The 25,007-nt window shown below is 40.7% G+C and overlaps 1 protein-coding gene and 1 non-coding gene across 3 annotated transcripts; both read left to right on the top strand.

Annotated features, from left to right (window-relative positions):
• Positions 1 to 33: 33 nt before the first annotated feature.
• On the top strand, positions 34 to 18,287 carry SAXO2 (stabilizer of axonemal microtubules 2). Of its 2 annotated transcripts, none has more exons than XM_072801620.1 (4): positions 34 to 199; positions 2,872 to 3,051; positions 8,411 to 8,613; positions 15,658 to 18,287. In XM_072801620.1, the coding sequence occupies exons 1-4, from the start codon at positions 162 to 164 to the stop codon at positions 16,599 to 16,601; spliced, it is 1,365 nt and encodes a 454-aa protein (XP_072657721.1). In that variant the 5' UTR covers positions 34 to 161; the 3' UTR covers positions 16,602 to 18,287. The 2 variants fall into 2 exon arrangements, with proteins under 2 accessions (XP_072657721.1, XP_072657731.1); XM_072801630.1 differs by lacking the exon at positions 34 to 199 and adding an exon at positions 463 to 964.
• Positions 18,288 to 20,071: 1,784 nt separating this feature from the next.
• LOC140623906 (small nucleolar RNA SNORD49) lies at positions 20,072 to 20,139 on the top strand. Its single transcript, XR_012023438.1, has one exon. It is a non-coding gene; the product is annotated as a small nucleolar RNA SNORD49 (small nucleolar RNA).
• Positions 20,140 to 25,007: the final 4,868 nt, after the last annotated feature.

The raw sequence follows: 25,007 nt of genomic DNA, 5'->3' as shown, positions 1-25,007 counted from the left end.
CACGACCTCTGACCCGCGCGCGTCGGACGCGCCGGAAGCCGGAAGCCGGAAGCGGGCGCCGCGTCGGTCTCCCGGGCGTCCGCGGTTGCCCTGACGACCGTGGGCGCCGCGGAAGCTGCAGGTGCTGAGAGCCCGCGGGGCGGCCGCTGCGGGCGGAGAGCATGAGGAGCCGGTGTCTGTGTCAGATCTGCACCTGCGGGTAAGGGCGGGCCGGCGGGGCGGCGGCCGGGCGGGGTGGCCGGACCCCGGAGCGGGCGCCCCCGGAGCCCAGGGAGGCGGACGCTCGCCCCGCACCCGCCCGCTACCGGGCTGAATGTGTCGGCTGCCGACCCCGCGGCCCGGTGCGCCCTGAGCGCGGGCCCGCTGGCGGAGGTGGGGGCGCAGGGGCACCGGTCCTCTGGGGCCTGGGGCGTGGCGGGGGAGGGGGAGGGTCGGACCCCCTGGGACTCCACAGGAGTAGGGCGATGCAGGTCCCTGAGCGCTCAACCCTGCCTTGCTTCCTTCCACCTGCAGCTCCGTCCATCCCTGACCCTGTCCCCGTCCCCTCCAGGCAGTGCCCGCGCCCGCTCTCCCTCCATCCCTGACCCTGTCCCGTCCCTCCAGGCAGTGCCCCCACCCGCTCTCCGTCCGTCCCTGACCCTGTCCCCGTCCCCTCCAGACAGTGCCCCCGCTCCCTCTCCGTCCATCCCTGACCCCGTCCCCTCCAAGCAAGCAGTGCCCACGCCCGCTCTCCGTCCATCCCTGACCCCGTCCCCGTCCCCTCCAGACAGTGCCCCCGCTCCCTCTCCGTTCATCCCTGACCCTGTCCCCGTCCCCTCCAGGCAGTGACCCCTAGGGATCTGCCTGAGAAGGGAGTAGCCTTCACCTAGAAACCAAGGATTGGTCTGGGAGTCCTGCCTAACAACTTCCCAGCTCCTGTAAACACAGTCTTCTCCTTTAGCTTCACTGTTGGCCTAGGAATTAAGTAAGTATTTGCTAAATAAATATTAGAAGCATGTAGATTCCCCACAATGAAAGAATGATCATGTAGCAGTGGGAAGTGAGTATTGGAATGGTATCAATAAAATCTGTCACATTTATGTTAGGATTTGAACTTTTGTAAAATTTAAGTGGATAAATCAAGATGTTAAAAGCTTACTAAAAAGAAAAAATAAAAAGCAGATGTAGCCTCCAAAAAAACTAAAAAGAGATTGTCAGAAAGTTGTTTCTAGAGATTGGAAACATTGGGACAGGAGACTTTTGCTTTCCTTTATAAGCTTTTCAGTATTTCTTAATTGTTTTGTTATAGTATGAATGAATGTTTTTGATGGAAAATAAAACTAAGAACAATGAGAAATTCCAAAGCTTTGACTTGATTCTTGTAATTCCATGCACCCAAATCAGAACCTGCATGTATGACCTATGTACCCTGTCCCTGATTTTTCCAAAAGACCAGATGTGATACTAAATCACTTCAGCACTTTCCCAAAGCCTCCATTGTCAGCTGATAATCCTGAATTTCTTGACTCCTCTCACTTTGAATTTTCCTGAACAGCCTATGACACCACCTCTTCACTCTTCCCTGCACGGCAATTCTTGCTGTCCAGCAGCCTCTAAGCAAAGCTGCTTATCTCTCCTGTGTTCTTCCTGGGGGTTATGATTTCATCTACAGACCATATGCATTTTCTTCAAATCCAACCTTCCTTCCATGGACTTGGATAATTAGCACTTAGTCCCCAAATGACATAGGACTGAGAAATTGACCTCATATTTCAGCATTGCGGGATTTTACTTTTTTGTGTTTTGCTTGGGTTTTTCTGTTTAAGAGCTTTTATTTTTTTCTGATTATGAAATGAATAAATAGGCATAGTATGCAAATTCAAGGCAAAAAACCTAGAATATAGTGAAAATCCCTCATAATCCTGGTCGCCACAAATACTAAATGTTCTTTAAGGCTTTTTGTACCTTTGTACCATTTTTGTACATTCTTTAAAAGGAAAGAGAGAGAAACCATACCATACATTCTGTTCTACCACAACTTTTTCTCTGCATCTTGCAATGGCTGCACCTCAAGAACAAACCCCTTCTCTTTAACCACTGCATGATATTAGCTTATATGATATATTGGCCAGGGTTCTTCATTACAGACAATATAATCTATTGTGTTCTAGTCTAGAAATAGAAGAATTTAAAAGGAGTATATATAGCTCACAGAACTGTTGAAGAACCGAAGAAACAGTTCTCAAAATAAGATTTTTAGGAAAGATTCCCAGAAATGTCATCTCAGAACTGGGCTGCCAAGGGAGCTGCTGCCTCTACTAACAACCGGGAACCTGCAGCAGCCAAGCTATAGGCCTCAGAAGCACTCCTTACTGCCAACGTCAGGGAGCTGCTGGTCAGGAAGCCCCCTTGCAAGGCTGAATGCTGCCGGATGGCTGCTGGCTCCAACCTCCCTGTCTCTCCCACAATCCTGCAGCAATGGGGCTGTGTCCTGCCTCTCTCCCCAGGTAGCATTCTGAGTCAGAGTCTCATGTGAACATCCAACAGGTTGAAAGCTCAATTGTGTGGAACCTGCCTGCAAGGGACCTGGGAAATGTGCTTGTGGGCTTTTCAGTTTCTCAGTATAAGAAGACCTGCTAAATCTTTGTCAGAGGAAAACCAGAGTTTCCACCTGAAAGGACATACCATAATTTATTCTTGTTTTGGCAAACACCACTACAGAATAAACAGAAGGGTTTTGTGTGTGTGTGTGTGTGTGTGTGTGTGTGTGTGTAGTAAAGCTGCTTTTAAATTTAGAGATCCTATGCTTATTGAAGGACTGATTAAGATGCAATTATTATAAAATATTTTGGGAAGTCAAAATAATCTTGCAGTGTTTTTATGTTTGCACAGGCGACATCACTGTCCACATGGAACCACGAGAATTTATGAAAATTCTGGCCATTCTTGCCCTACAACTGAATATTTGGAAAAATATCCTACATATGGCAATGTGCTTCCACCTCAGAGTCTTAAACCCAAGCAAGAATTTCGAGCATGCCGTGGCAAAATGGAAGGAATAACAACATTTAAGTAAATATTAAGAAACTATTTGCTTGACTTATTTTTTTCCCAACTCTTCCAGTCTTAATAAAGTTTTTTTTAATTCTTTAAATTGAACTATTAAGTTTATCAAAGTTGAACCAAGAAACAAGGAACTAGTTGAGTTGCAACTTGAGAAAATCAGAAAGATGAGAAGTAACTTAGAATGACAAAGTAAGGAAAAGAGGAAATAGAAAGTTTTCTTGATTTTTTTTTTTTTTTAACCACCTAAAATCTCTCATGTCTGTCTGCTTTCCACTGTCACCTTCAACTGGAGGAATACAAGAGCTTCCCGTTTTTTCTGTATCTACTCTAGGTCTGACATCTCTGATCTGTTTCCTATACTTCAGCCTGCAGAGATGATCTTTTCAAAGTGCAGTTCTAATCCTATCACCTCCTTGCTTAAAATACTTAAACTTTCCCATAATAGGGCAGCCCCGGTTACTCAATGGTTTAGCACCGCCTTCGGCCCAGAACGTAGTCCTGGAGACCTGGGATCGAGTCCTGGGTTGGCTCCCTGCATGGAGTCTGTTTCTCCCTCTGCCTGTGTTTTTGTCTCTCTCTCTGTCTCTGTGTCTCTCATTAATAAATAAATAAAATCTTTAAAAAAAAACTTTCCCATAATATTTAATATATATAAAAATCCCTACCAAAATCCCTTCTTGGTTTGGTCCCTAATTGCTTCTCGATTTTATTGTCACTGTGCTCTTTAATGCTCACATCCCATAGGACATTTTTCATCTCTTGAAAATATCAGGATTCTCTTGCCACAGAGCCTTCCAATATACTATTTTACTTACCTGGAATTTTCCCTCACCATGACCCCAGTTAGTGCCTGTGTAGCCTATAGATCTCAAAGTACTCTGATGGCCGCTGGCACTGTACCTGGTTCTCAGGCTGGATAAAATCCCCTATGTAAGCCCCTAAAACATCTTCCTATTATTTATCATTTCAGAGGGCCATGCAAAGAGGGACTCTGTCCCTTCTCATCTTAGCATTTTATTTCCAGAAACCTAGCACAATGTCTGCTAGCATAATAGGCACTCAGTGTTTATTCAGTGGATGATAGATGACAAAAGAAAAAAAGAAAGAAAGAAAAAAAAAAAAGAAATCCTAATCCTAAACTCATTTGGACTTAGCTTCTTTTTTATTTTTTAAACATTTTATTTATTCATGAGAGACACAGGAATGCAGAGACATAGGCAGAGGGAGAAGCAGGCTCCCCAAGGGGAGCCCGATATGAGACTTGATCCTGGGATTCCAAGATCACGCCCTGAGCCAAAGGCAGATGCTCAACCACGGAGCCACTCAGGCATCCCGCTGCTTCTTTAAAGAAAAAATATTTTTTATCTTTGTAAATGCATTCTTTTCCTTATTAATGTGCATACCATATTCAAGGCACAATCTTAGGTGTTAAGTATAAGACCAATAAATAGAGGTTCTTGCTTTCAAGGAACACATACATCAGATTTCTGGAATTTGGGGTTTTAAAAATGCTCTGTAACAACTTCAATTTGCAATGTTACCATTTTCATATCATTTTAGATAGAGCTCATTTTACTTGCATGAGCAAAGGTTGAAACTTCCAAACTTTTAGTCCAGTACTTCTACCTTTAACATTTTAGGCAACCCTTGAAGTTAACAGTGCTTTGGTGACTCTCTTTGACTTCTGTAGGTGTGCAGCTCTTCCACAGATTTGAAAATCTTCCATAGCCCTCAGATTGCTTTAGAACCATCCAGAAGGGTTAAAATTGCAGATTCCAGAGTTCCACCTAAAACAGTCAACAGGTGACAGAGTGGATCCCAGGAATCTGCATTTTTAACCAGCATTGCTGGTCGTTCTGTTGCCACAGATTCAGTGAAGTGGGCCGACTACTGCACTGTTCCCTGTGTCTGACGTGGGACGCGAAGGACTGTGCCTTCCTGTTGCTTACAGCCTTGTGGAAGTGCAATTGAGAACCAAAAACTCAAATGAATAAACAAAATATAGATTATAGCAAATAGGATGAAGAAATTGAACAATCGATTGGGACAGAGCAAATGGGAGTGGTTGCTCTTTTTTCTTGCTTTAACATTCTTCCTCAATGCCTTAATGATCCATAATGGAGATTTGAAATAAATTCTACAATAAGCATATTTGTTGAATAAAGATTCTGTGTTTAACTAGTTCTAAGTGTTAAAATAATTAAGTGTAACCTGCCATATCTTTCTTTAAAAAAGCAATTGCTTTTCAATTCTGGGTTTGTCAGGTAACTTGTTCAAGTATCCCTTGATAGTAAAACAAAAAAAAAACAAAGCAAAACCCAAAAAACAAACAAAAAGAAAAAGATGTCCCAACTCCCAAAAGGTCCAATATGCCAAGAAAACTAAAATATCCATTTCTTAAATCATCATCTCTACACTTAGTAAAACATTGCATCTTTTCTTTACATTTTGACCAGGGAACTAGCAGTATTTCCAAGAGCCCTATGCTAGAGGTTTGGAACCTTTCCTTAACTCCCTCATGTTGACTGTGTTGACTAAGCAGCAGAAAGCTGATGTATCTGTACCAAGGGAGAACAAAGTATCGTTCTATACTTTTCTATAGTAAAGGATGAGACTGGGTAAAGAGCAGAGGTCTAGACAAGATTTTTGATCCTTTATAGCATTACAGTTGCAGTAAAGTGAGTGCCAGAGTTGGCAGGAAGTCTGCCCTGGAATTATGATTATGGACATGTTCTATGTTTGGGGACATATCTGATGTCTAAGAGTGTATTCAGTCATTACTGCTCATAGAAAGTTGCTTTGGGTGAGGAGGTATACTTTCTAACACTTAACTAATCTAACTAGAGAAACTAAGACATCTAAGCCTTCTCTCTGTCTTCTCCCTGATTCTTCCACTCCCTGATTGCATTTTAGCCTATTCCCCTCTAGCTGGTGTTTGGGAAGAGCAAAGAACAACTTAGATGTCTTGAGAATGAGAGGTATGTGACTTCTATTTATCTATTCAATAATACTTAGTAAGCATCTATTTAGTGTCAGGTACCACACTAAGCACCTGGGATACAGCAGTTAGCAGCAACAGTCATGATCTCTGTGCTCACAGGCGCTGCGGTCTAAGGAAGGTAGCAACATATCACTCAGAATAAGTACAAAATCGCACCAGGGAAAAAATCTATGAATAGGCATGAGGTGACTTGAGAGCCAGAATAAAAGTTTTGACTTTATCAGGAAATTGAGAGGAATGAGTGAAATCCTGAAGGATGAAGCAATTAACTGGATGAAGTGGGTAAGGAAATGCATGGCAGACAATGAGCAGCATGCAGGAGGCAGGAGCAGAGAGAGGAGGAAATTCTCAGAAAAGGTCAGCTCGGGCACAGAGGAGGCAGCTAGTGAAGGAGGCCACATGCATTTTTTTCTGTGTCATTGGAGCAGTAAGAGATCATGGGACATCTCTTTTCTTTCTCATTTGTCTGTCTGCTTGTGTGCTTGCTTGTTCTTTGAGGGGGTGTGGAATGGGGTAAGAGTCTAGGCAGATGAGGACCGGCATGACCTGATCAAATTTCCAAGTGAAAGGATCAGTTTGGGTGCAAGGTGAGGAAAGACTTGAGAGAAACCAGAGTGGATGCATATAAATGAGTTTAGGAATTGTTGAACTGACTTGAATGAGCTATTATGAGAGCTTGGAGTGTTGTGGTAATGACCTGGAGAAAAGGGTGGGTGAGATTGGAGAGAGAAAGGAGGCCAAGGTGGCGGGAGCTGGTGATGAAGCAGCCCCAGGAGAGAGCTAAGGGGTGAAGGGTGAGTGCTTGTTGGTCACTGCACAGCTGAAGAGATGGTGATGCCCTTCCCTATGATGGGCCACCAGCCACCAGACCACATCTGTCAGGGGCAAATAGTGCATTGGACTGGGGGCATGTTAAGTTTGGAGATGCCACTGCAAATGCAGGTAGGGAGCTCAGAAGTCTGAGCTGATTTACAGGTTGGTGGGTCATTATTGGTAGTAACTGACGTTGTAAGTGAGAGTAGAGCTGTCTTCAGGGGTGAGCACTGGGGGAGAACAGTACTGTGTGTAGCTAAAGTGTTCAATGGCTGAGGAGCGGGGTCACAGCCACATCAGAGACTGAGGAGAAACCAGCATGAAGGCAGGAGGAAAGAGGCTCCCAGAGACGGAGGGAGTGGGGAAGAATGCCCCACAGGACAGATGAGAAATGGACTCAGTCACAAAGAAGCCACCATGGCCCTTCAGCCATGCTCAGAAAGCCGCTGTGCTGGACAGTGGCCCGGAGCATGTGGACCCAGTTGAACAAGAACCACCAAGTCTAAGAAGGGACATTGTGAATGGGAGGAGGGACTCAGTGAGGCTTCTGCTTTAGGGGGCTTATGGACGTAAATAGGAAATAGTAATATAAGATGGTTCAAACCAACAAAATGAGTGACACAGTAGAGTTCAGAAGGAAAAAAGCAGTTTTGAAGACTTGTAGTCATAATAGTAGGAACTAACATCTTGCTGCTGCCATGTACCAGGCTCTCGTATGCGTGTGTATGTGCATGTGCGTGTTCCAGTCCTTAAAATAACCCTATGAGGTAGATGACATGCTTGTCCTAGTTTATATATAAGAAAACTGGGGCCTCAACAGGTTAACTAAGTTGTCCAAGGTCACGCATCTAGTGAATTTGGACCCAGGCTGTCGGGTCACTCTGGGCCAGTCATCTTCACCCCACCAGTCAGCCCCAGTGTCTGCAGCACCACTTCTGCAAAATGCCTGGGGTGGCTGGACTACACTATGGCTCTCATTCATGGCCAGGGCTTCTCAAGGATCCAGAGATGAGTGAGAATCACATCTATACTATGAATGTGACTTATGACTGAAGGCCAGAGTTTAGACATTGATTATTCATTTAATTGATTATTTAATAATAAGTGGGAAGCAGCATGATTTCAGTAAGAAGCGTGTCCAAATTTAGCTTAGTCTTCAAGTAGGATAAATAAGGATTTTGACAAGTAGACTCAGGATACATTTAAAATTTTTTCTTAGAGTCATTAAATCTTTCACCTAAGATTTCCTTCTAGTTAGAAAAAAAATGCAGTTACTAAAAGATTTTATTTACGTAGGATCCAATCAACTAAAGATCACATAATAATGATGTTTGAAAACTAGGATTTTTGACACACTTATTTCTTAAGCTATTTAGTCAGTGGATAGGACATGAAGGAATTAAAGTATTTCAAGCAGTTTATCAGCTATCACCACCTTAATATCTTCTTAGACTTTCTAAGTGAAAGAAACTTTGAAAACATCAATACTGCATTGAAATAATTAGAAATAAAGGAACCTATGAGGCTATGTTTCAAATTTATATGTTTCAGATCGGATTACCGTCCTTATGAGATAGTCAAACAGCCTCGCCCTGTACCAGAAGAATACAAACCAAAACAGGGGGCGATTGATCTTGGTACTACCTACAAACGGGATTTTAATTCTTACAAGGTACAGCCTGTGGCCATAGTCCGGCCTTTGGAAAGAAAACAAGTGAAACGAGGGAAGGTGGACACTGTCCCAACCTATAAAGGTAACTTGCCATTTCAAAGGTGAAGGAGCCAAAAAGACTAAAGCTCACTTTCACCCAACATCACAGCATAATTTGGTGTGTTGCCAAAATTAGTTCCCACCACTTAGGAAACTTTTTTTTGCTTTGGTCAAAGTAGTATTATATAGTGAAAAAAAAAAAAAAAAAGACCATTTGCCTGAATGAAAGTTAAAAGACCTGAATTTCTGTCTAAATTTAGCCACTTAATTCATTTTTTATATCTAAAAGCATATACAGTTGACCCACTAGCAATGTGGTTCAAACTGTGTGGATCCAAGTAAATGTAGATTCTTTTTTTATAAATACAGTCCAGTCCTTTAAATGTATTTTTTCTTATGGTTTCCTTAACACTTTCTTTTCTCTAGCTTACTTGATTGTAAAGAATAGAGCATTGTAATACATATACACAATATATGTTGACTGTTTATGCTATTGTTAAAGTTTCTGATCAACAGTATGCCATTGGTAGTTTGAGGAGTCAAAATTATGTGCAGATTTTTAATTGTGCAGGGGCTCAGTGCCCCTAATTCCTGTGTTGTTCAAGGGTCAACCATAAAAACAAAGAATGTCATTGAAAAAGCATTATGTCACACTTACCACATTATGCCACATTTAGTTGGCACTGTTCCTTTCTTTCCATTCCAGAATGAGCTGAAACTCTACTGAGTTTACTTGAGTCTTTCAGAAGGTCAAATAAATAGCAATTCCCTTCACGATTTAGGTTCTGAACCAACTGATAAAGCAGAAGAGTTAGCAAATGGAGAACTATATATTCCCTTTATAGTGATAAAGACCAGCATGAAGGATGAAACAGATGCTTCCCGATACTTAACTCAATAAAATAGGCTTATCCACCCAGTGACAATGTTGGACCACCACTTAGGAGACCAGCTCCTCCAAGACTTCCAGCATGGAAGAAGTGTGAAAATACCTTTTCTCTATTGGCAACTGACTTAGAAGAGTAAGGGGCTGGTTTCTCCCCAAAAATCAACCAGATTTTAAAATATTCTATTGCTTTTAGAGAATGGGGTCTTTTTTTTAGTAAAGTCTATCTTGTTAGTACATATTATTTCTATATTTTTAATAATGTGATTTCATATTTAAGTTTATATCCTTTTCATTCATTATGTGATACAGCTGAATCATATACCTTTATATGAGGTATATCCTCATATAAAACCCATTTATAAAAGTGATGTCACCCACAACAAAAGCAATGGTGTACAGTTTAAATAGGCAATAGCTGAATGCATATGTTTTCTTTAAATATCACCCTTACCGGTTCAATGTGTAAGTGATTGCATGTTATCAGTATGCTATGATCTATGGGGAGGGAGGTCAGGAGCATTGTGTTTTCATCTTTTAGGCTGTGAGCACATAAGATGCTACACAAGGAACAAAATTTTAAGACAATGCACGTGGTGAACAAGTATATTGTTATAATGCAATACAGCATATAGTAATTGCAGTTCTGTATTTACTGGTATGCAGAGGAGGTCATGTATTACCATAACAATTGGACATAAAATAAAATTAGTGAAAACAACTGTGTCTTTTAACAACCATCATAATTTCTTTTCTTTTTTGCCCTACAAGATTTTTTAAAAATATCAGTAATATTGATATTCCCTTTGACTATTACACACACACACACACACACACACACACACATACACACACACGTTCTCTAAGCTCATTACCTGGGTTTCCTGTAGATTTCTATACTTCTCCCCCTATAATCCAATGTTGAGGATTCCTGGGCCTCTGATTTTCTCACTTCTGACCTTTCCTCGTGAGGAAAGGTTATTGTATTTCCAGATGTGGGAGCATGAGACAATAAATACTAAGGGCTAATGCAGTATTCATTCTGTGTGATGATTATACTGCAGGTTTTGTAGGTATTTATGTAAGGATAGGTCTGTAGCTGGCAATAAGTCACAATGAGAAGAGACTCTCTCACTATCCACAGAGAATTGGGAAACAGAGGAAAGACAGAGAGGGAATATGATAATGAGAAAGAAAGAAAAAACCCTGTAGTGCTATGGTGAGAAGGGTAAATCTAGATTCTGGAGATGCAGTTCTATGAGACAAAAATGTATCTGCCCCCAGCACGCTCAGTTTAGAAAGTCATTTATACTGAAATGTGAATGATGAAAATAGGCCAGTATTTGGTTTGATAAATGTTTAAGGATTACTCTGCTCTGTAGTAGGCCCTATAGAGATCTGAATGCAGAGATTTGAATTGAGCATGTTTGTTAACATTTAGATACTTTATGATTGAGGGGAAAAAGCAATAATAGCATAAAAACTAAATAGACATACTAGAAATAAATAATATGTGTTATCATTAGGGAGGAGGAGAATTCACTAGAAAATTAATGGAACAAGTCATGTTCCAAAAATTGAGACTGAGCAAGATAACACTTCAGTCCAGCCTGAGAATGTATTAGAGACCAGTAAGTATTGATCTATAGGAAAGGGAGGGAAATCACAAAAATTAAGATGAAATGAGCAAAAACACATAGAGCCAGAAAAATAAATAAAATAAAAATAAAATGTTGTTCAGTAAACATCTGAGGATTTCAGGAACTGAAGAGATTGGGGTGTACCTCTATAAATGTAGATAGAGATCAGATTGTGAAGTCTTGATTACTAGGCTGGAGAGCTTAGTATTTTTCTTGTAGCTGCTAAAAATGTTTGAATTCTGTTCCCAGATAGGATACAGTAAATGACAGAAAGCCATTATTTCCACTGCAACAGCTAAAAATATGTACAAATTTTTAAAATATAAAAAAATTCTGTTTCATGGCATTAGACAACTGTGGAAGCAAAGAACTAAAATTGCAGAGATGGAGGAGGCCTTCTTAGGTGACCTAAAATAGCCAACTGTTTACTTCCCTGGGAGCATTTGTCACACCTAAGCCTAGGCTGAAGACTGGGGTGGCATAACAGAGACTCTACTGGGTGAAAGCAAACCAGTGGAGCACCTGATATGTGGACTGGTATGACAAACTGGAATCTATCAGTCCTCCAGATGTATGGCTGATTTTCCCTGTGGGATGTTTGCTGAGTGTTTAGAGGGTATGATGGGCTAGGAGACTAGGCCAGAAAGATCTCACAGAAATATCCTATGGCTGTACTTGGGAGGAAGTGCTTAGGACATAATGTACCACAGAATGAGGACACTACCACAAACACACCACAGTTCCTGTCCTTGTAACTAGAGAAAGATTTTGAAGATTATGTCTAACTAAAAGTGCCTCTGAGCACCAACCTAGCTCAATTCCTAACTCAAGGTGATCTGCCTAACATTGGGAACACCAAGCTTTCTCCTTTTGAAAATAACATTGATTTTAATGTCTGTGGTTTACATATACATGCCATCTAGCATTTGGTAAAATATGAGACCTATGAAAAGTCAAGAAATATCTGGAGAGATGATGGTCAAGAAATTTCCAAAATTGATGCACAAATCAGGTCACAGATTCAAGAAGCTCAATAAAACCCCCAAATAGATAAATACAAAGAATACCACACTTAGGCAACTGTCATCAAACTTCTAAAAGCCAAGTGAAGGTTAATCTTCAAAAGTAGTAAGAAAAACTACACATTATTTATGAAAAGAAAAACTAGACATATGCCTAACTTTTCATCTGAAGTCATGGAAGCCAGAAGATAATGCAATGACATCTTTAAAGTGTTGAAAAACAAAACAAAGACCCTAGAACTTTAAACCCAATGAATCCCAGAATTTTATATCTAGTGAAAATATCCTTCAAAAATAAGGCAAAATAAAAATGTTTTCAGAAACAAACAAAACCCCCAGAGAATTTGTTAGTAACCAACCCATACTATGAAAAGTAGTAAAGGAAGTTCTTCAGGTTCAAAGGAAATGATTCCAGAGGGCAGCATGAAATGCAGGAAGGAATGTAACACACAGAAAGGGTAACTTTGTGGATAAATATAAAAGAATATTGACTTCTTAAAGTTATATTACGTATTTTATATTAATATAAAAGTAAAATGTAATAGCACAAAAGACAGCAGCGTGTAAATGGAATTACACTGTTGAAAGTTTCTTCCACTTCTCCAGAAGTGGTAAAAATATCGGTTTAAGTTCAAGTAGGCCAATAAGGTCCCCTAATACATAAAAATGCATTTTTATTCTAATAGTAGGGCAAGTTCTAATTAAAATGCTAATGGAGGGATCCCTGGGTGGCGCAGCGGTTTGGTGCCTGCCTTTGGCCCAGAGTGCGATCCTGGAGATCTGGGATCGAATCCCACATCGGGCTCCCGGTGCATGGAGCCTGCTTCTCCCTCTGCCTATGTCTCTGCCCCTCTCTCTCTCTCTCTCTCTCTCTATGTGTGTGACTATCATAAATAAATAAAAATTGAAAAAAATTAAAAAAAATAAAATGCTAATGGAGAAAACTGAATAATAAAAATACCCTTTATCCAAAGGAAGGCAGAAAATAAGGGGTAAGAGTAAGGAAACAAAGAGCATGTGAGAAGAGTCAAAAGCAAATAGCAATATAGTCAACTTAAATTCAACTACAGCGTTCACTATTACATTAAATGTAAATGAAATTAAAATTTCAATTAAAACTTCAAGATTGATTATTCAGTTGGAGCATACAGAATTTCCATTTACCTCTCAAAATAGAGATATCTAGTAGGAAGGTAAATATGTTGGTTTGATGTTCGAAAGAAAGCCTGGAATGGAGATTCAGCCTGTAGAAGTCATCAGCTTACAGGCAGTATTAAAAGTATGGGAGTTGTTTGATGATATGTAGATTGAGAAAGAAATGCCCATGGTGGAGCTCCTTGGTTTTATAAAGGTTATTTCCAAGTCCGTGGTGCCATAAGATGCCGCAGGGAACAGGTTCCAAAGTACCAAGGAAGAGAACTAGCATATGCAACTTAGGACTTATGTCCTCAAAAAGGAACATAGAACAGGTCACTAATAAGGATGAGGTTGGAGCTCTGCATACAGACATTCATGGTGAGCAAAAGCATGCAGGCACCTCATGGACTTCAAGTGGTTCAGAAGCAAGCAAACTTCCTAACTAAATTTTAGTGGCTAGAACTCAAAAGAATGAGCAGAGGAAACTGAATTGCCTTTATCTAATCAGGACAATACTGCAGTTGCCAAATGACCAGACTGTATTGTTAGATGTGCATGGCGTTATGCTTGCCTTTCTAGAAGTGTCCATAAGATACTAAAATCAGATGATATTAATAAAGACTATGATGTTTTAAAGGTATCATTAGAATGTTATTAATAAATATTCCAGAGTAAACAAATAATCAGTATTCCAGGCATATGAGCATAGGCATATGTATAAAAGGAAAATCAATTTTCTGCAGTTATCTGGAACTGATATTCATGGTAACATGTGCTGTCAAACCTTGTGTCTCAGTTTCCAAATTCTTACTTCCTTTTTGAAAATTGAAGCTAGTGGTTGGTAAGGGAGAAATACTCATTTCTATTTATTTTCTCTCATAAAATTAACATTTTCCTCAGTTGTTTTGGCAGTAAGGTGGAACTCTAGGCCTTCAAAAGCACCCTGTTACTTCCTTTTAGTTTCTGAAAAATTGTGTTATGATTTTACACATTAAAAGGGAAAGAATATATACAATCTTTGTAAAGATTCCAAAGATTAATTTATAAAAGACAGAAGTTATGCAAGATAACGTATTAGAGTCTAGACTAAAGTCCATGTAATGTCTATTGGAAAGGCCAAAACTCAAATGCTTTTTACATGGATACCTACTTTGGAGAGAAAAATTCTTCATTCACAGACATTTCTCCCACAACGGCCAAGTTGTGGACTGAATGATTACTTCTACCCCATCAAGCTACTGATATTTGGATGAGAGTAGATGCTTGGCCCAAGAGACAAGACAAAATAGTCTGGCAAGAAGAGATGAGCTGAGTAAGCCATTCTTCTTCTTGTGAACCCAAATTTGAAAAAATGGAGCTAGATAAAAGTGAGAGATGAATCTAAAAGGATGCCATGAAGTAGAAGCTGTGGTAAGGTGAAGACTTCAAAATCCACCTGTAAAAAAAAATCCACCTGTAGGGTAACAGAACTGATAAACAGGCAGAAGAGCCCAGGTAGTAGAGTAGCAATCAGACCAGATGCGTGCAGAGAAGTTAAGATGCTGTAATAGAAACCATGGGCTCTTGCAGAGAGGGAGGGAGGGAGTAGCTCTTTCTTTCCTCAAGCTTCCTCTGACCCTGACAGCTTTCCAGTACCAGTTCCCTGGAAGCCTTTACTGTGAACTCTCTTTTTCTTGAAGCATCATGAAGGAACCTCTGTTGTTTGTAACCTGAAGTATAAAATAGGTTAGTTGCTGTTTGAAAGCACTCAGTTCAGGCCTCTGGCCTCTAGATGGCCCTTTGTCTTTTAGTGACACCTTGAAGTCCATTTTCTGAGAAGGTAAAGTTGAAGGTAACGATCTTTCTTGGATAGTTCAGGTGATTCTGTATGTTTGCTCAGAGCATCTGGTAGGCTTTCCTATAGTATAATGGAATTGAAATTTTCTCTCCTTTGAGGAGTCCCTCCAAGGCAAAGAATAATGCTCACATCACTTTTGCCCACGTATCTGGGCCTTTGATTTTATGTTAATCTCTAGATTTTATGGTTTACTTTAGCATTTCATGAGTTATGGTGAAAATCCCAACCAGTTCCTGAAAAACACAGCCATAATCTCCTAAACTCTGTCTTTACTCAAAACACAGGCTTTCAAAAACTATCAACAATCCAAGCTCAGATGTTCCATTCCCTTGTGTATTCAGGTAAATCTAGAAGTAGAAAGTTATACGTACTAAAGTGGGGAGATAGGAAGAGAAAAGTGGATATGAAAAAAACATAAATCAGAGGAATCTGAGCAACTTCATACTTGATTAGTGTTTTCTGAAGGAAATGGAATGATGTTTGACAATGAGAGAAGTAAGTCATGATTTTTAGAAGATGGTTGTTTTCTTCAGTATTTTAAAATGCTCTCTTTTTTATTTTCAAGATGATTATAGAGCTTGGGACATTCAGAAAATTGACCTTTATAAACCAGAACAAACTTATCATCCCCCAACTGTGAAATTTGGAAATTCAACTACATTTCAGGATGATTATGTTCCTCAGGAGATAAAGCCTAGGCAAAACTTTAAACCCAGCCCTGTGGCCAAATGCTCTACAGTTCCTTTTAATGGTGATACAAGTCATCGCCTTGATTATGTACCTTATCAGCTAGAATTCAAGTTTGCAAGGCCAAAAGAAGTGTACAAGCCAACCAGCCAACCCTTTGAGGATCTCACAACTCACCGATATGACTTTCAGGGTCTTGTAGGTGAAACTGCAAAAATCTGCAGACCTCCATATACCAGAGTGACCCAAAATGCTCATTTTGAAGGAAGTACTGAATTCCGTGAAAGCTTTCAACCATGGGAAATTCCACCACCTGAAGTCAAGAAACTACAAGAGTATGTCCCACCTACAGGTACCATGCAGTTAAACAGCACGAGCCATCTTGACTATGTTCCCTATCAGATCAAACGTGTTGTTCCCATCAGACCAGTTTCTCAGAGAAGAATTAACAATTTTCCTTTTCAAGGAAAAAGCACCACAAAGGAAGATTTTCCAGCCTGGGAATGCTGTCGTCAAGGTCTTATTAAGCAGCAACAGCAGATTCCCAACCCATCTGGAAAATTTGATGGTTGGAGCACTTTCAGGTCTCACTATGTGCCACATGAGCTGGTTCCAACAGAGAGCTGCAAACCTGCACATGCTTTGTTTAAGAGTTCTGCTCCATTTGATGACACAACCATGTACTCTATAGAGTACACACCAAAGAAACAGGAAATCTGCCCTGCTAGCTATCCTTCTCCTCCAGGGTATATCTTTGAAAATACAAATTCTCGAGGTCATAAATTCTTCCGCAAGATCATGCCCACAGTGGAGGCCTTCTGATCATCAACTCATGTTTGAAAGGAAGCTAACAGATATTGGTTTTCTATGGGCAAAGCCAACTTTTTTAGAGGGGGAGAGCAGAAGAGTGAGAGAGAGAATATTAAGCAGGCTCCACATCCAGCACAGAGCCCAATGCGGAGCTCGATTTCACAACCCTGAAATCACGACCTGAGCTGAAATCAAGAGTTGGACACTTAACCGACTGAGCCACCCAGCCACCCCAAAGCCAATTCTTTTTTTAGTAAAAATTATTTATGGGAGAGCTAAAACAAATCATTTTTAAATTTTGAACAAGAAAATCAGAAAATTAATTATAGGAAATAAGGACATTAAAATCCATTTTTTAAGATCAATCCATTGATATTTTTTACCAAGATTGTTCTTTAATCTGTTATTCTGAAAGTTGAATAATAGACATTCATTCCCATCTGAAGTACTTTAATTCCCAACATACTGTTTGGTAGCTTGTCTCCAATTGATTATCATTTATACCTATGTTTTAAATTATGGCAACTACCTGGTTATTTACGTACCAGTTGCCAAGTATAAAACACGTTAGAACTATATAGGCACACCTCTGAAAATGATGCATGGATTCCCTCATCCAAGACAATGGCCTTCATTTCCTCAGACATCAGAGTATCTATGCGGTGTACTTTGTTTGGTGGTGTTGAGGGTGATTGCACTGTTCTTCACCACGTTCAAGGTCATAAGAGGAACTGTGGTGTGACAAGCAAAGGCTCTGCGGGCTGGGAATCAAGGCTCTGAGCATGGGTTCCAGTGACATCACCCTAGGCCAATGACTCATGTCTTTGAGCCCCAATGTCTTCATTTGTAAAAGGACACCTGCCCTGCTTAGTTCAACATTCTGTTTTGAGCATCAGATCATATGACTCATCGTAAGCTGAAAGTAAAAATGCTGAACAAATCTCAGGAATTCTTAATAAGTCCCTTAATCTCTTTTTGCACTTGTTTTCTCCTTTTTCAAAGTAGGGTAATTACCTACTCAATACTCACTTTCGGGCCCAAGGCAAAGATTGTAAAATGACCAAATTTGCGTTGAACTTCTGAGTAGTTTGGTTCCTGGGAAGAGTCTTGTCCTCCATAGTCATGCAAGTGCCTGCAAGCTTCTTACAGAGAACAGAGAGTTTGGATTAGGAGAAGAACATGGTTTGAAAGATCTCATTTACAAGAAGGAAAAAAGTATTTGTGAGAGTAGTTTTAGAAATGATGGACAGCTCTGAAGGATCCTCAGGGTGACCTTGGGTAAGGATGCATCTAATTGCCATGCCTAGAGTCATTGTTCCGAAGCAGCACCAGGCTTACAATGGGGCATAATCTTGTCCTTCTCCAGTGTGAGCTGAGTACTAAGGTTGGAGGGAAAGCATGATGCCAGTAAGTGAAGGGGGAAGAACATGTTGCATTTATAAATGCTGAAAATTTCCTAATGAATCAAACTCCTGTTTTGTTTTCTTTGATAAATGATTGCATTATGAGAGAGGATGATTTATTTTTTTCACAATGTTTGGTCTTTTATAGCTTTAGAGCTGTTTCAAACTATATGCTAAAATGTTTTTAGTTGTTTGAAAGTAGCTTGTTTTTATTTATGTTTGTATTTATTAGTGAAAATTATGACATGTAGAATTTTATATTTATGCAACATTAATAAAGCATCAATAAAATGAATGAATTTTCATGAAATCATTTCTGTACCAAATTTTCTCTGGAAAAGAGAGCTTTTTAATAATGTCTTATCTAATTTAACCTGTACATAACTAGGTATTCCTACCTTTCCAATAGAAAACATTATTATATACTCAAAATGAAACAGTAGGAAATATGATAACACTCTCAACCTAGCCCATTTTCTGATGCTGGACGTTCAAATCCCCCTGCAATCTAATGGGGGTGGTCTCCTCTTGAGACAAAAGTTACTCATAATAAGATGTATCCTGGCAATACATCCCAAGGCAATGTGACTTGAGCTGAGGACACAAAGATGAATAATGATGTGTCCCCATAATCTAGCAGTTACTATAATAGGTGTGACTAAGATTGGAACAGGGTGTACATGGGCCACTTTGCCTGGGGGTTTAGGAAAAACTTCCATAGAGAGAGGACAGCCGAGCTGAATCTTGAACAGTCAGTAGGCACTTGCCAGGTCCAGGAAAGCAGGAAAGGGGGAAATAAGGTGAACACAGGTACAGAGGGATCTATAGCTGCATGCATCACCTGATTCATGGTGTCTTTAGGTCTCCTTGAAATATGTACTGCACAGGCACACACACACAGCACTGTAAAAACACTGGAAACCAGTAATATTTAACAGCCTGCCAGATCCTAGAAGCAATTTTTACTAAGCCAAACCAGGATGAATCCAATGAAGAAAGCAGGCACTAGGGAATTTCCACCCCCACCCCATCCTGTGTCCACTGTCTCCCTGCATATCCTTATCATGGAAAATGAGCCTCACAGACTCAGAACGGGCTTGTGGTTTATAAGGCTGAGTGAACCCTGTGGTAAACTAGGGACTTCGGGTGATTCGGATGTGTCGGTGTAGACTCATGGATTGTAACAAACGTACTGCTCTTGTTGGGGCTGTGCATGGCAGGGGAGGGGGTAGGGGGTACAGGGCATCTCGATACCTGCAACTCCATTTTGCTGTGAACCAAAACTGCCCTAAAAAGACTATTAAAAAAACTGCTGGGCAGGAAGAGGAGGGAAGTGTTCACTAGTCAGAGGTTGGGAACCCCATACTCCTGCTTAATAAGATTTACAGATTTGAGGGGCACTGGGGGGCTCAGTGGTTGAGCGTCTGCCTCTGGCTCAGGTCGTGATCCCAGGGTCCTGGGATCGAGTTCCTCATTGGGTTCCCTGCAGGGAGCCTGCTTCTCCCTCTAGCTGTGTCTCTTCCTCTCTCTCCTTGTCTCTCACGAATAAATAAAATCTTTAAAAAAAAAAGATTACAGATTTGATTTTGTATGAACCTACTGCCTAAGGCCCTAAGAACTGCTGTGTGAAGGGAGGCACCTCCTAATACAAAGGCAAGCAGAGCCCCCTTGAACAGCCCTCAGAGAGGGGGAGGGTGAACTTTGTAATCCTAAATTAGCAAGCTTCAAAAAGGCTGTTTAAAAAGAGGGTTGATAATATGTTTCTGAAAGGGTCACCATGTCCAACAGAACACGAGAAGTCTTATATTCTCTCAAGGCTTCAGCTTTTTTCCCCTCTCCACCCAATGCTGTTTTATGTGGATGTGCAGGTTTTACCCTGTGTCATCCGTCCCCAACCTACCCAGGGATATAGCACGTGGTTTGGTAGCTGCTCTCTAGGGCAGCTGGGCCTGTCACCATCACTCCAACATGGCCATCAGCACTTCTTTATTTGTAGCCTGTATGGAACTATCACTGCTCACCAGGACAGGTGGCTGGGAGAGCCTCACCTTCAGCAAGCATTTAAAAATGCTAAGTCTATGCTCTAATCAAATCATGATTAGGAAGTGACATCAGCAGGGATCACTGACGATAATTCCTGGCTGATAGCAGAAGAAGGAAGGAAGGAAGGAAGGAAGGAAAGGAAAGGAAAGGAAAGGAAAGGAAAGGAAAGGAAAGGAAAGGAAAGGAAAGGGAAGAAAGATAGAAGGAAGGAAGGAAGGAAGGAAGGAAGGAAGGAAGGAAGGAAGGAAGGAAGACGGAGGAGGGGGAGGGAAGGGAGGAAGAAAAGAAGGATGGAAGGAAGGGAGGCAGGAAGGGAAAGGGAGGCAAGAAAAGATGCTGAGTCTAGAATAGTAATGGGAACTACATCTTTTTAATTTTTTTAGGATTTTATTTATTCATGAGAGACAGAGAGAGAGAGAGAGAGAATGAGGCAGAGACACAGGCAGAGGGAGAAGCAGGATCCCTGTGGGGAGCCCAATGTGGGACTCGATCCCAGGACCCCTGGGATCATGACCTGAGCCGAAGGCGGACGCTCAATCACTGAGCCACCCAGTGCCCCTAATTCTTCTTCCATAGACTAGTATATGTGATCTTGCACAAATTATTTTCCCTCTCTGAACCCGTTTCTTCATATACAAAATAGACTTCAAAGGATGTTTATCCAGAATATTTAACGAATATTTAAAACTCAAGAACAAGAAAAAATAGGTAAAAGATCTAAACAGATACTTCACCAAAGAATAGATAGAGATGGTGTCTTATTTTGCTAAGGCTACAGTGTCCCAGACATTTACTGTCTCTCAGTCCTGGAGACTGGAACCCCGAGATCAAGGTGTTGACAGAGTTGGCTCCTTCTAGGGCCAGTAGGAAGAATGTGTTCTGTTCCTCTCTTCCAGCTTCTGGAGTTTTGCTGGCAATCTAACATTGCCCGGCTTGTAAATCTCTGCCTTCATCTTCACATGGCACTCTCCCTGTGCGCAAGCATCTTGTCCCATCTCCCCTATTTGTAAGAATGCCAGTCCTACTGGAATTCACAGATATAGGACTCTCCCCAGTGTCACCTACCCCAACGATCTCATCCTAACTTGCTTATCTAAAAATACCCTATTTCCATATAAGGTCATATTCTGGGAGTTAGAAACTATTTGAGGGAAAGACACAATCCAACCCATGAGAAATGGCAAATAAGCATGTGAAAAGGTACTCAATATCATTAGTCATTAGGAAAATTAAAATCAAAACTACAATGAGCTATCACTACACATCTATCAGAATGGCTACAAAAGGTAATACAGGGGATCCCTGGATGGCTCAGTGGTTTCATGCCTGCCTTTGGTCCAGGGCATGGTCCTGGAGACCGGGGATCGAGTCCCACATCGGGCTCCCTGCATGGAGCCTGCTTCTTCCTCTGCCTGTGTCTCTGCCTCTCTCTGTGTGTCTCTCATGAATAAATAAATAAAATATATTTTTAAAAGATAACACACACACAAATCTGACAATCCAGGCATTGTGGAAAATCATTTGACAGTTTATAAAGTTCAACATACACATACACATCACATGGCTAGAGAGAAGCAGGACAAGGGGATTTTAGGGGTTGATGGAAGTGTGTAGGAAATGGCTGGTGAACAACTGTCTGAATTTTTCAAAACTGTTAGAACTGGAAACCGCAGAGTCAATTTTACTGCATGTAAAATTACAAAAACCATCCCCCAGGATGAGAGGAGAACCCAAGAAAGAATGCAGACTGTGACACATGTGTCTAAGGGAACAACAAATGAGTCATGTAACCACACTGAAGAGGGTGCAAGGAAAAGGGATGACCTAAGGAATTTTGGAAGACAGTATTCTTTTCTTTTTCTTTTTCTTTTCTTTTTTTTTTTTTTTTGGAAGACAGTATTCTGACTGAACACTAGAAAGCTATAGATAAAAAGGATCCCACACGAACACAGTATTCCAGTCAATAAATTGTTTTTCTGTCACCGGGCTATAAACCAAGAAAATGTATTGTAGGTAATGAGAGCTAGGCTTCATGTCAGAAAGTGTCAGAGAAAGAAGCTACAAATAAGAAAAAAGTGTCAACTGTAATAATGATCCTGTGGTGCTGGGTTGACATTTGAGATTTCAGCGTGAATTCACAGATGCAGAAATAAATAGATGTGTATGCATAGGTGTGTGTGTGTGTGTGTGTGTGTGTGCACGCACCTGTGCATGCATGGGTTAGTATATATGAAATCAACCTAAGAAACCCCATTACCTGTTTCTCGTCCCCCCACCTCTGGTAACCAGTAGTGTCTTCTCTAGAGTTAAGAGTCTGTTTCTAGGCTTGCCTCCCTCTCTCCCTCCCCCCCTTTTTTTTTGTCCTTTGATCATTTGTTTTGTTTCTTAAATTCCACATGAGTGAGGTATTTGTGTTCCTCTGATTGACATTTCACTTAGCATCATACTCTCTGGCTCCATTCATGTTATTGCAAGTGGCAAGACTTCATTCTTGATATAATATTCCATTATATATACACCACATGTTCTTTATCCATTCATCAGTCCATGGACACTTGGGCTGTTTCCATAATTTGGCTATTGTCGGTAATGATGCTGTAAATATTGAGGTTCATGTGCCCCTTTTAAAACAGCATTTCTGTATTCTTTGGGTAAATACCTAGTAGTACATTTGCTGGATCACAGTATAGTTCTAATTTTAACTATCTGAGGAAACTCCATACTGTTTTCCAGAGTGTTTGCACCAGTATGCATTCCCACCAACAGTGCAAGAGGATTCCCCTTTCTCCACATCCTCACCAACATTTGTTTCTGTTGTTGATTTTAGGCATTCTGACAGGTATGACATATCTCACTGTAGTTTTGATATTTCACTTCCCTGATGATGAGTGATGTGGAGCATCTTTTCATGTGTCCGTTGGCCATATGAATGTCTTCTTCAGAGAAATGTCTGTTCATTTCTTCTGATCTTTTTGTAATTGCATTATTCATATTTTGGGTGTTGAGTTCTATAAGTTCGTTATGTATTTTGGGTACCAACCCTTTATCGTATATGTCAAGTGCAAATATCTTCTCCTATTCCATAGATTGTCCTTTAGTTTTGTTGATTATTTCCTTCACTGTGCAGAAGCTTTTTATTTTGCTTAAGTCCCATTAATATATTTTTGCTTTTGTCTTCCTTGCCTCAGGAGACATATATAGAAATAAGTTGCTATGGCCAATGTCAAAGAAGTTATTGCCTGTGTTCTCTTCTAAGATTTTAATTGTTTCAGGTGTCTTATTTAGATCTTTACTCTACTTGGATTTATTTTTGTGTATGGTATAAAGAAAGTGGTCCAGCTTCATTCTTCTGCATGTTGCTATCAAGTTTTTCCAACACCATTTGTTGAAGAGACTGTCTTTTCCCATTGGATATTCTTTCCTGCTTTGTCAATTAGTTGACCATATAGTTATGAGTACATTTCTGGGTTTTCTATTCTGTTTCATTGATCTATGTGTCTATTTTTGTGCCAATACCAATTTCTTAGTTGTGATCACTGTATTATGGTTATGTAAGATGTCAAGGCTAAAGGAATTTAGGTGAAGGGGATACCAGAATTCCCTGCAGTGCTTTTGTAACTCTTAGTCATCTCAGTATAAAAAATTAAAAAAAAAATAGTTTGACCTAGTCTGCCTGACTCATTACCTAATGAAGGAAGCCCTCTATCCATCACCTATCAATAAATTTACTTCTAATTTTCGATGTCATTCTACACAACTGACAATATGTTAGATGCTGGTACTGGGAGTAAGCTTCACCTGGCAGAGGCCAGGGTTCAGTAAAGAACTGTGGAATGTTGCCCAAAGCTTGAGAAGGGGAATTAAGGAGCTATGCATGAATACCTGCCCTGTTGGAACCTTCCCTCTCTTTGCACTTGGGAATTAGGGCTTGTTGCAAATTTCACCTATCCTCTGTTTATTTCAAAGAAAAGCCTGGGGATGATCTCTCCTTATATTTTCCTAGAATGACATTTTTCACCTTTTCTCTAGTTGTTGATATGTAAGAAATAGAGTATTTGGGTATTTATTTCATCATGTACATGAGAGGACCCAAGCCTTGCATTAGAGCTCAGACTATAATCTGGATTTTTCAGTATCCTTGTGTAGTTACTGCAGGTAATAAAGTATTTGAGACTACCAAGAAAATAGTAGGGAGTTCCTAGGGAAATTTATCTGAATTGGAAATGACATCCCTCACATTTCCTGTCCCTCCAATCCTTGTAACCCACATAGGCCTTAGTTTGATAGAGAGAGAGAGAGAGAGAGAACAAAAGGGAAGAAAAGAAAAGAGAAAGGAAGGAGGGAAAAGAAAGAGAGAGAGAAGGAAGGAAGGAACAAAGGAAGGAAGGAACGAAGGAAGGAGGAGAAGAAGGGAGGAGGGAAAGAGGAGGGAAGTGAGAAGGAAAGACAAAACTATATTTTTAGACATTTGAGGTGTCCAATTGCTAATCTCCCATGTGGCTCGGCCTCATGAGGTTAAGAGTCTCACAAGTTACTCTACAATGATTGATTTTTCTTCAATGAACGACCTTAGAAACCCCAAGGCTCAAGGCAAATGGCAAGGAATCTCAAATTCAATGACTGTGACTGTAAAGACTCACTGCCAATCTTCAAGCATGAAATGGCTGGAACACAGAGGAAGGGCTTCCTCACCAGCCGCTGCCAAAAAGCCTTTAGGCGCAGACATCTCTCAAGTCCATTCCTAAACTCATAAAGGGCCAAAAATAAAAGGGTATTAGTACCTCCTGCTGTCCTACTACCACCTACTTCTCTGATGTCTCCGGCCATCCACTTGGGACTCAAGCCCTTCTGCCCTTGACATTGTTTGCATTACAGTCCCCAGGGTGCAAACGATTGGGGTAAGGGAGTCAGAGGGAATCTTGTGTGATCTGTCCTGTATCTTGTAACCCACCCTTCCTAGGACAGGCCGGGG

The sequence above is a fragment of the Canis lupus genome, chromosome 2 (genome assembly GCF_048164855.1).
Source record: "Canis lupus baileyi chromosome 2, mCanLup2.hap1, whole genome shotgun sequence".
Taxonomy (NCBI): Eukaryota; Metazoa; Chordata; class Mammalia; order Carnivora; family Canidae; genus Canis; species Canis lupus.
Note: the sequence above shows the minus strand (reverse complement) of the source record. Positions and strands in the feature narration are given on the sequence as shown.